This window comes from Peromyscus maniculatus, chromosome 7 (genome assembly GCF_049852395.1).
Source record: "Peromyscus maniculatus bairdii isolate BWxNUB_F1_BW_parent chromosome 7, HU_Pman_BW_mat_3.1, whole genome shotgun sequence".
NCBI lineage: Eukaryota > Metazoa > Chordata > Mammalia > Rodentia > Cricetidae > Peromyscus > Peromyscus maniculatus.
In genome coordinates, this window is record NC_134858.1 from 34,693,627 (window position 1) to 34,711,715 (window position 18,089).

The 18,089-nt window shown below is 41.3% G+C and overlaps 1 protein-coding gene across 1 annotated transcript in view; it reads left to right on the forward strand.

Moving 5' to 3' along the window:
- The window catches only part of LOC143274227 (uncharacterized), a 134,750-nt gene that overhangs the window by 56,571 nt on the left and 60,090 nt on the right, over positions 1 to 18,089 (forward strand). Inside the window, exons 25-31 of the mRNA XM_076576037.1 lie at positions 1,060 to 1,167; positions 2,513 to 2,599; positions 5,273 to 5,331; positions 6,130 to 6,154; positions 8,945 to 9,046; positions 15,322 to 15,363; positions 17,625 to 17,689. Coding sequence (XP_076432152.1) covers positions 1,060 to 1,167; positions 2,513 to 2,599; positions 5,273 to 5,331; positions 6,130 to 6,154; positions 8,945 to 9,046; positions 15,322 to 15,363; positions 17,625 to 17,689 — 488 coding nt within the window. The remainder of the gene's footprint in view (positions 1 to 1,059; positions 1,168 to 2,512; positions 2,600 to 5,272; positions 5,332 to 6,129; positions 6,155 to 8,944; positions 9,047 to 15,321; positions 15,364 to 17,624; positions 17,690 to 18,089) is intronic.

Genomic DNA, 18,089 nt, shown 5'->3' on the forward strand with positions numbered 1-18,089 from the left:
CCTTCTCTTCTCTGGACTTTTTCAGGCTCCACAGATAGTGCCAAGGGCAGTCGTCACCTAGAAACTGATTTGGGCAGACACATCCATTAAATCACCACGCCACCTAACTTCTTGTCCTGTTCACTGAGTTTGAATCTTATCTAGAGTATGTCAGTTGTAGGGAAGTGTTCCCTATCCCCACCACGACTGTAATGTAACATCAGTGTTAGAATGACTTGGAGTCTGAGTCATTATGTGGTGTCTGGTCAGCATGGTTGTCTCATCATTAGAAAGACAGTGTAGACGAGATGGACACATTTGAACTAACCAAATTCTCTCATATCACTTCTTTTGGAGAAAGGAACTGAAAAGTAGAACTCCCTTCCCTGTTTTGAGGTTTTTCTGTCAGGGCAATTATGTCACAGTGGCATGAAGATAACCCCTTACCTGCTTCCCTACCTCAATGTGATACACAATCTTCATGGACTGTAAAACACCATGGGTAGGTAAAGAATGAAAAGAAATAGCTGTTGTCCACTGTTCTAGAGCTGTCTCTGGATCCACCCATTGCTGTCTTGTGGATTGTTCTAGCATTCAGTAAACCCCAGAGACCACTTCTCTAGACCTAGTACTATTCTGTAAGGCTTCATGTTTACTTACTGCTTTAGATTCATCAGGTTTAATGTAAGTGCTTAGGCAGTTGGAGTGTCATAGTGCCAAGAATTGGTGTCATAAGTAGCTGCATAAATTTCACTAGGTTTACATGGATCGTAAAATGATTTGGATGCTGGCTGTCTCACACTCTGAGTCACTATGCTTCTCTGCTAATACTGGGCCATTCACATGAATTGAGACCTTACTGACCATGCCATTCTTGTGTTAAGTGGACACTTATGTTTGTGATCCTCCATTCAGAGTAACATTTTGACTCATGCTTGGAAATCACTAATGAGGTCAAATGTTTATACACAGGACAGGTGTTAGTTTTCCCTGGGGGTGGGGGTCGTTTGTTTATTTGTTTATTTGTGCATTTGTTAAATGCAATTGAGCTGACCTCTTTTTGTTGTGAATGCGTTGCAGTGCGATCTATGATGCAAAAGCTGGGGCTTAGGCACAGCAAGACCTTCAGTGTGAGATCTGAAACATCGACCGTGCATGTAAAGGAAAAGGCATGCGGCACCAGTGACGGTACTGTGGATATTCAGTAATTGGTTTGAGTTATTAATAGTCATTGGTGATGATAATTGTACTAGTTACTTTTCTGTTGTTACGATAATACACTATGACCAAAAGACACAGAAGAAAGAGTTTATGTTGACTTACGTTGCCTGAGGGGTAAATATCAATCATGGTGGGTGAAAGTCATGGCAGGCATACTGTCAGGAGCAGTAGGCTGAGAGATCACATTTTCAACAGCAAACAGGAAACAGCAAACTGGAAGTTGGGTGAGGCTAGAGATTCTCAAAGCCTGCCCACGGTAATGGATTTTCTCCAGCAATACTCCACTTCCTAAACATGCTACAACTTTCCCAACAGTATCAACTACCAGAGACCAAGGTTTCAATTACAGGAGCCTATGAGAAACATTTCTCAGCATACCACCACTTTCCACTTCCTGGCCTCTGTAGGCTAATGACCGTATTATAATGCAAAATGCCTTTAGCTCAACTTGAAAAATCCCCAGAGGGTACCCAGCCCCAATTGATACATCTGCAACACACCTAAAGCTCAGGGGCCATTAAGAAAGAAGGCATAGAAAAGTTGTAAGTGCCAGAAGACCAGGAACTCTGCTGTGAGGTTGTCTCCTAGAAATGGCAGGGAAGCTTCATCCATGCTACCTAACAGTATGGCTACCTAAACAAGACTGGAAGTACAACACCAATAGACATGCTAACATGGAAGTGGGGGATCTCATGGAGCCCCACTCACAGAAAAAGAAATATAGACAACTAAGGAATACTGAGAGCAGGAGATATAGTCTTCTTCAGAGACGAAGCCCCAGTTGCTTATTCAATAACAAGTGGTCAACCCTGAAATCATATACATACAAGTAACAACAGATGGATTGAATAAGTTATATTTATATTTGTAGGCTGAGAAGTCACATGTTCAAAAAACTACAAATAGGAAGGAGAGAGAATGAACTGGAATTAGGGTGAGGCTATGAGGCTTCAAACCCTACCTCCAGTAATACAATTCACTCAGCAAGGCTAGCTCCTAAAGGATCTACAATCTTCCCAACTGGTGCCCCAAACTGGGTACCAGATATCCAAATAGCTGAACCTAAACAGGATATTTCTGATTCAAACCCCAGTCTACATCTCTTATTAAAAAGGTGGAAAATGCCTCATGTATTTTTAATGTGTGAAGTATTCAAAAGTAGAACTGCAATGATAGAACTTCAAAATGCATCTCAATGACTGTCGTGCTTCTCCCTGAATGATCTGAACCAAAGGGAAGCAGAGCGGGTTCTCGGGTGAGGCAATGTGGCTTCACCCACTATTGACAGTACTATGTAAATCACTCTCCACAGACATAGTTCCAAACATTGACATCATGGAGGATGGCAAAACTGAAAATGAGTTGTCTCCTGAGACCAACGAGTATCTCGAAGATCATGGTAGGTCCTGGCAGTCTTGGCCAGATCTCTGTGAAAGGGTCTATCAACAGTCAGGTTGTTCCTTCTGCTTGAGAGGCAAAAGAGGAAAGTCAATTTAAGGACTTCCAGATGGGCAGAAACAATGATGAGATTCTATTAATGATTAGTGGCTTTTCTTATTTTCTGTGACCAAATAACTGAGAAAAGCATTTTAATGGAGGAAAGGTTTATTTGGGCTATTATGACAAGGTGGTCATTCTGGCAGGGAAAATGTCTCAGCAGGTGTATGGCTCTGGCTGGTCACATTGCGTCTGTACATAATTGCATACACATGTACTCAGGAAGCAGAGACTAAACAGAAGTTAGACAGAGGTCTTTCCCCAGGGGCTTGCTTTCTCCAGGGATGCTCCATCTCCTGAAGCCTTTCTTAGGCAGTACCATAAGCTGAGGATAGAGTGCTCAAACTCATGAGACTATGCAGGACATTCCCTAATCAAACCAGAACACACAGGGTATGGTTTAAGGCTTTATATAGATTGACCATTTCATGTCACACAATCTGAACTCTAGGCAAAAATACAAGAACCTGCTTTCTTATTTTTTCCACTTTGTCATCTTCTCTCAGAGCACGACAATATGTTTCAGGAACAAAGAAATGACCATGACATCTGATCAAGAGTTTAACATAGTTTGTCATAATCCTGGCAATTGATTTGAAGTCTGCTTGCTTTCCTGTGTCTTTATCCTACCTGTCCTTTCATTAATAAGTATTTTAGTAACTTCCTGTGTACTTCTTTTTGCTGAGACTGCACAGCTGATGTAGGGAATGTGCTTGGATACTGGGGAAGTTAGACAAAATGAAAATATAAAACACAGACATCTGTGTACACTTAAGATTGTTATGCATGTCTAATGGCATAGAAAGCACGTGACCTCATTTGTTATGTAACAGGACCATCTTTCATTCAGAATCATTAGTTCCTGGGTCTTTGCATTCTTCTAGACCAGTAAATGGCTAGCTTAGCTGACACAGTACTTGCTTTCAAGCACAGAGACTTTCCCATTATGTGACCACATTTCTGAGGCAGATATAAGATGGTGGATTTTCCAAGTCTAAGAGTACTAGACATTTAAACAAACAATGTTAACCTACTAGTCTTTTCTGGCCAATTCATTCAAGATCTAATAACTGAAGTCATGCAATTGGAACATTTTAAAGAACAATACTGACCATACTTTAGAAATGGAATCTGAATATGTATCTAGGCCAACACAGAACAACATAGGCATTACTTTTAAAGTTTTAGCTGTCTCTGTGCAACAAATGTCTGTGTGAAATTAAAATGAATACTTTTAGGAAAAACAGGATTTATCTAGAACAATAGCTTGAGGATTTGTTATAGGGTTTTGGTGACTCTGTGGAGTATGTGAGGATGCACTGTCTATGGCAGTACATTGTGCTGACAACTAGCCTTTCTCAGCATTTACACCAATAAGTTAGGTTCACTAAGTTGCTCAGGAGGAAAAGAGACACGGACATTGTTTACTTCTTTAATGATGATGCACAGGAATTGAAGAGATGTGATGATGAATAGACTCAAGGTCATGATGTTCTCAGGTGAAACTGCCAAGGTTGAAATCAGAATTATAGCCCCCAAGTATGAGGTTCCAAACTGTTACCATTAACTTATATTTAGGCTATGAGGACATTAACAACCGTACAAAAGAATCTATCTTCTATCTAAATTTCTTAATTGTGGAAGCAAGTAGAATTCCAGGGGACAGATGATCAGTGTTCTCTGCCTTAATGTGAGTTGGGTAGTCTGAACCTGGACATTCACCTCATAGAATGAATACAAAGGATGACCCAGTAAAGAAAAACTAGCAGGAAAAAAAAAACAATCTATAATGGTTCTTCAAGTGTAATAATGTCAGTATCTTGCACTTATCAGTAAAGTATGATTATGTATCAAGGAGTGAAAAATTTAGTGTCATTACATCATGTTCCTGATACTGTATGAATTTTTCTTGAACAATGTGTACATTTTGAAGATTAAAATTCTATATGCTAGGGCTGACAATATGATTCAAAGGGTAAATGTATATTTCTTCCAGTGCTTAGTACCTGAGTGTCATTTCTCAGATCCATATGAAGGTAGAAAGAGAGAATCCACAATCTTGTCCTATGACCCTTGGACAGATGTCACATAGTATGTATTCCTGTACATACACTTTGTATATGCATATACACAGGCAATGGCGAATAAGCAATTTAAAAAATAAGATCATAGTAAATGAATGAAGAGTCTGTCTATGTTGATCTGTAGCAGCTGAAAGAGGTTAGCAGAGATCTAGAAAGACTTGAAATGGTCATAAAGTGATAGAAATCTGTCATTTAACATAACATTTATTTAAGTGTAACCTAATCCAAGATGGATTATTTCACAGTGTGTTAGATTCCCTTTACGTAGGAGAACAAAAAGTCTCTACTTCATGTCTCTTGAGGTCTTGCCTTGTTTTCACTTTTCCTGGCAGGGAAAACTGTCGTGCAGCCCTTCAGCCATGTTTATTAATTCTGTGCACTGAGGCAAGGCATAGGGACTAAGTCCACATGTCACTGTCCCTAGCAACGTAAAAGCCCTTGACATATAACAGGTGGTACCATGAGCTGAACGTTATATCCTGTTCCCCTAGATTTGTGTGAGGAGCATCCTCAGGCCTCAGAAGAAGGGTCAAAACCATCGTTGGTTTCGGTAAGATGGCCTTTCCATATCCTAACATAGAAAGGTTACTTTCATGATACTTTATTTTTATGGGCATCAGATCTCAATAAAAAAACTGTTCATACACTATAGGTATTAGAGTGTTTACATAGGAAAAGGACACAAGTCACCCATGATACGACACAGCATGAGAGGAAATTGTAAACCATGTCAGTTACCACAGTGGGTTTCAGGAGCTTTTCTTCTCACATAAGATTCCCCTTCAGACTAAAACATGTATAAGAAGCCAACAGGCATATTACATAGGAAAAGTTCCTGTTTCTTCTGTGAGTGTCTTCTTGTCTTTCTGCTGGGGTCTCCTAAGGTTAACACAGTTGGAATGTGTTTCCCCAAATATTGATGTGGCAAAAGATTCTGGTGTCCGTTAAGAGATATTGAGGCAGTGAGACCTTTAAAGCATGATGTTAGAGTAGATACTTGAGCAACAGAGACACTCCTTGGAGGGATTCACCTCACAATTCTTATAATATTTCTCTGCCACCTTTCAAAGAAGCTTTACGGAAACCCTCAGTAGAGAATAAAGGGGTGAGTTTGCCGGATGTGGCCTAAACAGGCAAAGGTGTAAAATTCACTTATATTTTTCACACAGTAACTAGCTGCAGGTGTTTTGTAAGAGAATCACATAACAGACTAATATAGAATCTTCAAATTGGCTGTTCTTCCCAGTCCTGTTTACAAACTGTCCTAAGTCACAGGAAAAAAAAACAGAAATCTGTGCAAACATAACTCAGTATGATCTGATCTAAGAGTCTTTTCTCTGAATTGCAGGTCCAGTCAAGGAGGCACAGATACAGTATGTATCTTGGAATGACATTTTTGGACACACTGTAGATAAGAACTCTGCATATACTTGTTGTCTTTGTCTGGTTCACAACTTCTATTTACTTGTTTATGTACAAATCTTTTTTAAATTTTAAGAAATCATCATATTCCCCTCTCCCATTTCTTTTCAGATCTTCCCCACCTCCCCACCTGATAACTCCATGCCTCCTCTCTCTTTAGAAAGCAAACAGGCCAGGTGAAAAACAATAAAAGTAATTTAAAAAAAAGGAAAAAGCACACATATACACACACCACACACACACACACACACACACGCACGCACGCACACACACACACACACACACACACACACACACACACACACATACACACACACCCGCATATAAACACAGAATCAGAAACTATAATATACAAGGAAAAGCTCAGTAAGACAGAAAATGCCAAACAAAACAATGTAAGACACAGAAATCTAGAAAAACACCATTGAGTTTGTTTTGTGTTGGCCATCTCCTGTTGGGCATGGGGACTGCCCTGGAGTGTGGTTGACACACCATTGGGGAAAAGTACTTTTTCCTTTGTGAGAGCTTGTCAGCTGCAGATAGCTTCTTGGTTAGGGATGGGAGCCCACGTCTACTTCCAACTCTCAGCTCTAGGAGCCTGTCTGGCTTAAACCTGTGAAGTCAAGCTGTCACAGGCTCTATGTGGTCATATTGGTTCCTCATTCTTTTCAAAGCAATCTAATGGCAACAAGATTGTAAATTTAGGTAAGATAACAGCAGCTATCCCAAGAGACCTATCATGGTCCTGTGTATGTGGTTCTCTCATTTACTCTTGTTGGGATTTCATGTATCAACAAACATCTTTATGTGTTTTCTCCCAAGAGATTTTCCAATTACACATGCCAATTTTGTCAATGAAGAGCTCTGAGGCCATGCCTTTCCTACATTACTTGGTTCAGAGCTCACCATAGCCATATATGCTGGATTCATTTCTCAGCATACCCTGCTGCTACAGGACAGCCAACTAGGAGAGGGATGTGAGTGACCAAGCTAGATAGCTAGGGACTACAAGAGCCAACCATGTTCCCAGATATTTGGGATGAAAGTGACATTTTTAGAATTAGCTCAGATTTTCTCCCCATGGAGACATGAGCTGTCATTTTGCATGAATCCATTCAGCTTTCCAGCATATACCCAGAAATAATCCTGCCTATAGAGAACACAAACAGTACCCTTTCTGTATCAGTGATCAGAAAACATAGGTAGCATCCATGGATCAGGTGACAGTCATTCACAACTGTGAAAGACAGAGAAAGCTATGGTGTACTGGGTTTGTGCTTTTGCTGTGTCATTGGAGTAGCAGGTTTTCATTTAGGAGTCTCTGGGTTTGATACTCAACAGTGCATAAAGTGTGATGTGGACACAACATAGGTTGGTTAATCTAGAACTCTAGAAGGGGGCTCATGGTTCTCATGAATTTAATCTCATCTCCAATCACTGGCCAGTCTAGGCCATAAGAAAATGCCTGAAAGACTCACTGAGAGGAGCTGACCATGTGAAGTAGTGGCAGAGGAATGCCATACAATTAAACAAGCGTTGTTGCCTTACTCCACTCCTTTGTGAGGAATGGTGACTTTTTGTAGTAGGGATTGAAAAGTAGAACATCTGTCCTGTTCTTTTTTTCTGTCATCTACTCAGGCACAGTGCCATTAGTAGCTAACTAGCACAGTGCCTTCAGGTCCAAAGTAGGAGATGTTGATTGTCTTCTTCTCTAGTGCCTTTCTGTGAAGGTAATACAAGATATGTCTGTGAACTTTAAAAAGCTGTGCTGTATAAATAATGAAGCAAGCATATGTTTATGCTCTTAACAGAAGTCATCCAAACAGCCTCTCTGGTTGTAAGTATCACCATCCAGGTGGTGGTTCTGGAGAGACCAAGCACCATAGAGCACCTTTGTGGTACTAGTGCTTGTTACCAGTGTAGCTGAAGTTTTCCTGTGTTCCACCTGGCCCATGCTCAGGACAAACCTCTCTCAACTGCCAGTCCTGCAGTCACTTGGACCCAAATAAACACACAGAGGCTTATATTAATTAAAACTCCTCGGCCATTAGCTCAGGCTTACCACTGACTAGCTCTAACATTTAAACTAATCAATAATTCTTATTTATGTTTAGACACATGGCTTGGTACCTTTTCTCAGTTCTGTCTTCACATCTTGCTTCCTCTGTGTCTGGCTGGAGACTCCTGACTCAGCCTTCCTCTTCCCAGAATTCTCCTCTCTGCTCTTCCCGCCTATACTATACTTCCTGCCTAGCTACTGGCCAATCACCATTTTATTTATTAACCAATCATAGCAACACATTCACAGTATACAGAGCACTATCCACAGCAAACCAGAGCTCTTCCTTCATTTGCTTATTTAGATTCTTTAGGTGCAATGTAAGTTCTTAGGAAACTACAGTGTCAAGAGTCAAGAATGCAGAAGTGAGCAATTGCATTTTCAATGTGTTTACATGGCTATTCGAGGGATTTGGATGCTGGTCACTTCACACAGTCACACTGCCCTTCTGTTGATACTGTCTCATCCATGTGAATTGATACCCCACCTATACCGACCATGTCATATCTCCAATGAGTCAACACTGATTTCCAGGATTTTCCAAAGGTGATATTTTGAATCAGATGAGTGTACTCCCAAATCAGTAATGAGATGGAATGTTAAACATAAAACAGTTGTTAGTTCCTTATTTTTTTAAATGAATTCAGCAGAACTAAACATTCTTGTTTTGATTGCATTCAAGTTGTAGCCATATTGCGGAAGCTAGGCATTCGGTGCTCCGTTACCTCTACAATCAATGAAAGGTCTGAAACAATGCTGCAAAAGACCTGTGGCACTAATGACGGTACAGTGGAAATTCAGTAATTAATTATAGTTATTATCAGTAGTTGTAGATTGTATAGTATCCCCACTATAAAGAGAATGAAGAATCATTGTAGTAGTTTTAAAGTGGAATTTAATTTCTCTAGTCCACCAGTAGAACTACCACCACAGAGCATAAAACCACATTGAAATGCCTATTTTGGTTCTGGTGGCATGATATGAACCAAAGGAGAGCAGGGCTGGTTCTTGTGTGAGGCAGTGTGGCTTCACCTATGGCAGACACTGTGTGTGATCCACTCTCTTCCCTGGCTTTCTTTCAGTCATGGTTAATGATGATGATCACAGTGCTGAGAATGACTTGTGTGGTCAGACCCACCTGAAAAACAAAGACTCTTACCTGTAGGTCATGGACTCTGGGTCAGATACAGTGTGAGGCCTTCTAAACAGACAGAAACCATGATGAGACTCTCATGGAATCATTCATTGGTTTTGTTTGGTTTTTTTTTTCCACCTTCATATGAGCTAAGAAGATTCACTAAAGGAAGGAAGTGTCCATGTGACTTATTGAAGGAGGATCATTCTGTAATGTTTGAGAGTACCTGGCAGCTGGCAGGGAAGGCTAGGTGGCCTCATTTGCAGGAGACCACTTTGGTATGTTGCATCCATACCAAGGAAACAGAATAAGCAGAGGTGGAACTGGACTCCAACACCTGGAGGTTGGCCCTAAATGACTCACTAACTCAGGATAGGCTCCACACCCCAAAGCTCCCAAACACTCCACATGCAGCACCACCTGCATACAATTCAATCCAGAACACACATAGCCATGTACATTGACCGTGTCCTGCCACTTAATATGAGTCTACTTAGGAAACTGAGAGGCTACAAGAACCCACTCTATTTTATTGCCCCTTTGCCATTCTTTTTCACAGAGGAAGACAGTAAATTCCAAGTACAAAGAAATGACTGTGTTGTGTGGTCCAAAAATGAATGTAGTTTGTTTTCATCTGTGCTAGCAAACCAAAGCCCATGTTCCTGCCGGCTTCTCTTCCCAATGCTTTCATTTATAATTATTTCCTTCATGCCATCACTTATGGAAAATATGCATATGAAAGTAGGGACTGATTGTTGACAAGGTCAATCAGATGAACACATGTCATACAAACAAAAATCTTTGAAATCTTAAAAATTATTGTCTAGGGGCATGTGAATAAATAGAATGGAAGGACTTACTTGTTGTATAAAGATCAGCCTGTCTCTGAACAGTAAGTTTTCCCATGTCCCTTTCTATATCTTTTTGAGGGCCAAGGAGGTAACTCGTTTGATAAAGTGTTTGCTTTGTAAGCCTGAGGCTTCCATCAATTGGCCCACATCTAAAGGGAATCACCTTCATATGTATGAGGCCTTAATGATGTAAGATGATGGCCTTTCTTTATCTTACAACACTTGAAATCTTAATATATAATGTTAATCCATCCTCTGTTCTGGGGTTCATTTCATTCAAGCAGGATCTATGGATCCTAGGCAACTGGAACACTCTGGGGAACAATGCTGGACTTACTTTAAGAACAGGCACTATTGCCAGTAGTGGAGTTATTTGTAAACCTTTCTCTAAGTCTTCCAAACCTGAGTCTGTGTGAAAGTAAAATTAGTATCTTCAGGATCATCATAGTCAGACAGACATTCAGACAGAATGAATATACATCTCACAGATAGTTTGTGGAGACTGCAAATGCAAAAATTATACTTTGGTAGAAAGGGTAGAATTTCACCCCCCCCCCAAAAAAAAGGCGTTGTTGCTATCCCTGTTTATATTCATCTTGATAGGGTGGGTTTTTCAGGCGATCAGGTGCCTGCCTCACTAACATAACAATTTTGCCATGCATTGGCACATCAACACACTGGGCTAGAGTTGGATGTTAGGGAGTGAAGAAAGGACAGACACACAGACACATGTACAGAAAGACGGGGTCAGAGTGTAGGGTTGAGGTGTAAGCTCTGATGCAGGGCATCTACTAACTCTAGCAACCTGAAATTTCGGTGTGTGTGTGTTAGGTACATCACAGGGGGAGTGACTGGCTGCTTGCTGGCAGGAAGTCTCCAGAGGCAAGCAGTCTCAGGCCTAACCTTCCAGACCAGGAAGATGCAGCTGCTGGCTTTTGTACACAGTGATCAGGCACCAGTAAACACTTGCACTTGAACAAGAAGAAGGCTTTGCCGACTTCCAGCCTGGCCCACCTGGGAGAAAGGCTTTGCCCATTTCCCCTGGGCTGTGCCCTTGTCAATAATACACACTTGCTCAGGACTTCACTCCCTCAGGGCTTCTTCTGCTCCTACAAACAGGCCAGTGGCTCAAGGGGGAAGCCCTCGTCTTTGTGAGGCATTACTTGTAACACTGATCTTAAAAGGTCTTATAATAAAACATCCAGAGTCAGATAGTGGAGTGAAAGCTGAAAGATCAGAGAAGCAGAACAGCCAGCCCCTAGCTTACCTCTATGAAATCCTCAGCCTCAAGAGAGCAAGTTCCTGTTTCCTCACACCTTATGTACCTTTCTATGTCCTGCCATATTGCTTCCTGGGATTAAAGGCGTGTGTCACCACTGCCTGATTCTGTTTCTCTCATGTGTAGTCCAGCGTGACCTTGAACTCACAGAGATCCAGACAGATCTCTGCCTCCTGAGTGATAGGATTAAGAGCGTGTGCCACCACAGCCTGATAGCTATGTCTAATTTAGTGGCTGCCTCTGTCCGCTGATCCCCAGGTAAACTTTATTAGGGTTCACAATATATCACCACATTAATAATGTAAGATGGTGCGTTTTCTAGGCCTAACAGTACAAGACATTGTCATAGACAGTGCGATTCCTCCCAGAGTTCTCAGCTCATGTCATTCAGAGAATCTCTATTCACCACGGTTGTGCAATTGGAACGTTGTAGAGACCATTACTGACCTTCCTTAGGAGTGGACACTGACTATGCGCTTAGGCAAACATAGGAATTATTTTAAAACTTTTGATTCTGTCTGTTCAACCCAGCCCTGTGTGAGAGGACACTGCTGTCATGTTATGCAGGATATATGCAAAAACAATCACTTTAGAGACCGTGATGTGGGCCTTCTGTGGGACCGTGTAAGGTCTGTGGCAGAGCATTTTGCCACTAACTAACTTTCCTCAGCATTTCTGTCCTGTGTCTTGTGTTCATTAAGTCACTCAGGAACAGCACAGATGTGTGTCCATTTTCAATTAAGATCTGCATTCCCTGTGCAGATTCAAAGAGACACAATGATGAGTGAATGAAAACACCCAGTGCTGTTATGTGAAAGGGACAATGAGGGACTCCAACGTGTGGGTCCAGATTTGGAGGCTCCCCTCTGCTGTCATTACCAGATAAGAGGTTCTGTAGTCTGTGTAAATTTCTGGATTTCCAAAGCCTTTGTGAATGCATATGATAAGGTAGAGTTTAAGGTAATATGTTAAAGCATAGCCCAGGGTGGTCATTGCTGCGGGAATCCTTTTCTCATTACTGTGGTGATGTCAAAAGCACATAGAAAGAACCAATGCTGATACAGAGTGTTGAGGCTCACAATTTGGGAAAAGGGAAAACCACACCCTGTAACTACCAGATCTCCCCTCACCCTATCGTAAGGCCATTTAGAGCTCTTATCTACTAAGACCCCAGTCAACATTAAGTTATTTTATTTACTTATTGATTGATTGATTGTATGTATAGTATTCTGTGTGCAAGTATGCGTGAAGGCTAGAAGAGCCCACCAGATCTCATTACAGATGGTAGTGAGTCACCATGTGGTTGCTGGGAATTGATCTCAGAACCTCTGTAAGAGCAGCCAGTGCTCTTAACCTCTGAGCCATCTCTCCTGCCCCCAACACTAAGTTACTAATCTGGTTTCACTCATTCTATTGACCATAAATATTTCAGGGGATCTAGACTGTGTCTCCACAAAATACTTGCCTTTACTAATGGTCAGTCTCCATGTTGGCTGGTAAGGGAGAACATGGGGAACAGGTGTACTCAGTGGATCCACACAGCTAGCATTGACAAGTCATCATTTCTAAGATGCCTTTTGTTTACCGAGGCATATCTATGGGATTAGGCATTAGGTAAAGGGGGGCTTTGGTTAAGGGAATGTGGGACTATCTTGCTCTTGGGTACAGTATGAACAGAAAATTTTGTAGAGCAGAAACTGGACTCTGAGAAAGGAGCAAGCAACGTTAAGTACATACTTTGAGCTAGAAAAGCCATTGCCCTCGTCTTAGGCATGTTTAGGCCAGACAATACAGATAGCACTGAGGGCAGTAGTTATGAAGAAAGTGGTATGTACAGATGCAGTCCATTAACTCGGCAAAGCATCCAGATTTGTCCCAGCCTGTCAGTCAAGATTGAGGGCTTATGCGGGGTTTGTTGACTGAAGGGAATCTTTTCTCTCAGTCATCACGTGACAAGTGTTTCAGAGTGACTTGGAGTCAGACTCCTGGTGAGGGCCTTCTCCTAGTGTGGTTGTCTGATCATTATAAATTTGCACTGAGAGAAGACTGACATTGTAGTGATAAATTACTAGTCATTTGAACTAACCTGGTTCCTCATATTGCTTCTTCTAAAGGAAATGGTCTTTTATTTATTTATTTATTTATTTATTTATTTTTTCATGAGTCAGGGTTGGAAAAGTAGAATAGCGATCCTTGTTTCAGTTTCTTTGTACTGTCAGATAATTCAGTCTGTAATCTTTTTTTTGTTTTGTTTTGTTTTTTTTTCCTTTTTGAGACAGGGTTTCTTTGCATAGCTTTGTGCCTTACCTGGAGCTCACTTGGTAGCCCAGGCTGTCCTCGAACTCAAAGAGATCTGCCTGGCTCTGCCTCCCTAGTGCTGGGATTAAAGGTGTGGGCCACCACCGCCCGGCTCAGTCTGTAATCTTAAGGTGACTATTACAATGTCCTCAGACAATAACAAGAAGTAGAGATGGTCCCTTACCAGTGCCTCTGCTTCTTGGTGATCTTATATATTTTACATGGATTGTAAAACATCATGTTATGTGAGGAATGAAAAGTGGTGAAGCAAATAAAAAGGAAATTTAACATTTCAAAAGAAAGAAAGAGAAAGAGAAAGAAAGGAAGAAAAAGAAAAAGAAAGAAAGAGCGAAGAAAGAAAAAGAAAAGAAGCAATCATTTCCCCTGACCTGGCAGTGTACATACACTATCCCTGAATCTGACTGTGGCCTCTTGTTGATTTTTCTGGCCTTTGGCAAACCCCACAGAGCTCCCTTTTTAGTGCTAGTGATTTTCTTTGGGGCTTGACATTCATTTACTTTTTTAGATTCGTTAGGCTTAATGGGAGTCCTTAGGAAGTTGTACTGTCCGGTTCAAGAACAGAGAAGTGAGGAACTGCACAGATTTCACTGTGTTTACATAGCTCTTAAGATAATTTGGATGCTGGCCATTCTGCACACTCAGTCAAATGCTCTTCTCTCAATACTTTCTCATCTACCTGGATTGAGATCTTACATACACTGACCTTGTTGGATGTGCTTTAAATGTTCACTGATGTCCTTGATCTTCCAGAAGTGACATTCTGAATTAAAACAATGTGCTTACAAATCAGCAATGAGATCAAATGTTTATCATAGAACAAAGACTAATTTTCCTTTCATTTTATGATTCACCTAACCTATTTTTGCTGTGATGCATTCGAGTTTCTGCTACACAGAAAAAAATGGGTTTCAGAAGAACCAAGGTTCCTGAACAGAGTGACATACCTCAAAAAAAGACCTTGCAAAAAGTCAAAAAGTCCTGTAGCACTTATGACGGTACTGTGGAAATTCAAGTGTGTGTTTTAGATTTAAGCAATTTGAATGTATTTGACCTGCCATGTATGTTGGTACACATGTTGCCTAGTACCAGTGGAGGCCAGAGAGGGCATTGGATCACCAAGAATTGGAATTACACATGGTTGTGAACCACTGTGTTGGTACTGGGAATCAAACCCTAGTCCTCTGGAAGAGCAGTGCTCTTAACCACTGAGCCATCTCTCAAGTCCCTAGTTTGTTATTAACAGTAGCTGCAAATAAGATGGTATCTCCTCTGTAAAAAGAATGAACATATTTTGCAGTATTTTTAATATGTGAAGTGTTCCTTTATCTCATGAGTAGAATGTCTATTGTGGTTCTCAGAGAGTGATGTAAACCAAAGAAATGCTGAGTTTGTTCTTGTGTAAGGTAGCAAGGCTTCACCTACTACAGTCACTGAGCTATGAGTCATTCACTCACTCTCTCCACTTTTCCTTCCAGACATCGATGATATGGAGGAGCACAAGAATGAAGATGACTTTGGTAAGGAGAACAACCTTCAAAGTGATGCTCTTGGTAGTAGTAGGTAATGGTATTCCTGGCCACATCCACCTCTCCACTGACTTCCATGTATCAATGATAGTGATGAGGATGACTCTGAGGATGACTTGGGTAAGGAGAACAGCCTTCAAAGCAATGATGTTGGTGGTGGTAGGTCATTCCTGGTCAGATCCATCTCTCTACTGACTTTCATCCAGATTTCAATGGAATGGATGAGGACAACATTGATAATGACTTGGGTAGAATGACCAACCTGCAAATGCTGAACCTGTTAGTGGTAGGTAAAGGCATTCCTGGTCAGATCCAATGAACAATCTAGCAGCGATCAAGTTATTCCTTCTGCTTGGAAGGCAGGGGAAGAAAGTCCACTCAAGGGTCCTTCAGTGGACAGAAGTATCAGCCAGGGTCTATTCCCAAATCATCGTGTTTCAGCTCCTTTTCTCATTGCTATGATGAAATAAGTGACATGAAACAGGTTGATGGAGGAAGGGTTTATTGTGGCTTATTGTTAAAGTGGATCACTGCATCATGTTGGTGGAGACATGGAAGCTGGCAGGGAACTCAAAGGCTTGCAGAGTTGTAGCTCTCAGACAGCCACCCACAGCGTACAGGCCTGTCCTGGAGGCTCATGCCAGCTCCACTCCAAAAACACTGCCTTCCACATCCTGCCATCTCTAATATGCTGAGGTCTCCTAGTAACCGAGCCTGGACATCCACCAATGGCCTTGCCTAGCCTCTCTCTAGGGACTCTGGCCCTTCCACATGGTGGCAAGCCTCAGCTTCTTTCCGTGACCCCTCAGTCCTGTAGCTTTTCTGCCACCATAGCAAGTAGCACATAGGAGACTCCGACACATCACCAAGTTTGGGTGCCAGCTTGGGATACAGCCTGGCCCCGCTCTGAGCCAGAGCTTCTGTGTGCGGATGTGAAGGAAATAGTTCTAAGAAGAGCTTGTGGCTGTGATGCTGGTCCCCTAGTCATCTGATTTCCCAGTCCTGGATACCCAGTAGCCATTGTCCCAGTAAAGGACAGAAGGTTTCCCTTCACAGATTCTTAACCCAAACTTCTCACAAGCAGTTCCCAAGAGACATGGCTGCCCCCTCCCCCTCCACAAGCCAAACTCGCTTGTCTACCTTCTTTCACCATTCTTGTTTTTCAAATTTCTACATGCAAGCTTATTCAGTTTTGAGCATTCAGTGGATCTTTGTGTCAAAACACCACATTTCCATAATCCTCCCCCAAGCAACATGATCAGGTCCGTCACAGCAATAACCCATCTTTCTGGCACTGTTTTCTGTATTAGTTGTTTTGTTGTTACTATAATAAAACACCAGAACCACAATGGAAGAAAACAACTTTGGCTTCTGTTGCAGTGATACGGTGGATTTTGGCCAAGGCATGGAGTAGGTGATGTTGTCAGGCATGGAAGTGGTGCACATACATCCATACAGGCACTCATAGATAAACAAACAAACAAACAAACAAACAAACAAACAAACCCAACCTGTTTGATTCCCAGATTACATGAAGAGAGAAGAAATTCCACAAAGCTGTCCTCTGAACCCACACCCATGACATGGTATACACACACATACACACACATACACACACACACACACACACACACACAATTTTAGTACATAAAAATGATTTTGAAAATCATATGTGGTTAATGCATCTAGATAGATGCTGGCCTATGGGGTTAAAAGAGGTTTCACTGATATCTAGAAAGAAGTGCCAGTTCTCCTGACTTCAAAATGTTCTGAAGAAGTAAGAGAAAGCAGAAATCTATTTTTTTTCTCTTTTGTTTTTTTTGAGACAGGGTTCTGTGTGGTCCTGACTGTCCTAGAACTGACTCTGTAGACCAGGCTGGTCTTGAACTTGGAGATCCATCTGCCTCTGTTTCCCAGGTGCTGGGATTAAAGGCATGGGCCACTACACCTGGCTAGAAACCCATCATTTAACATTTATTTCAGTGTTTGCCCAATGAAACATTTTCAGGTTGCTTTAGATTCACATTATATAGAAGGGCAACACTTACCTTTCTCATTTCTCAAGGTCTTGATTTTTTCTCCCTAGTCAACAGGATGTTCTTGCATCAACACAATTATGTTTATTAATTAACTATGTGCATTAAACCTGAATGTTTAGATTGAATCCATAGAACTCTGTCCACATCAATCCAAGATCCCCTATGATACAATAAGTGGTACCATGATCTCAGGTTTATTTTGTGTTCTCCTAGTGATGTCTGACAAGGACCAGATGAAGACTCCCCCAAAAGAGAAGATAAATCCATCACTAATTAAGGTAAAATATCTTTTCCCTTTTCTAAAACAAAAAGGTTGGATTTAGGATTCCTTTATATTTTCTTTTATCACATTGGGATGATAAAACTGATTACCTACACTATAGGTATTCAAGTATTTTCTAAGTAAAAGGAGGAAGTAGAACTAGATCAAGCAGTTTTTGGTCAAATTGTAAAAAAATGCCAGTGCCAGTTTCCACATGTATTTTTAGGGGACCTTTCTTCTGGCAAAAGTTTTTCTGTCTAGATTAAAACTTGAGTGATTTTCACTCAAAAGTTGGCACACATTTGTAGAAGTAACCGTCTTATTCAATAAGAAACACAGAACCAATGCAAAGAAGAAAGCCAAAGAGGTCAGAGCTGAGAGCTAAAAACCTTACCCTCTCGCGGTGGTCCTTCCTC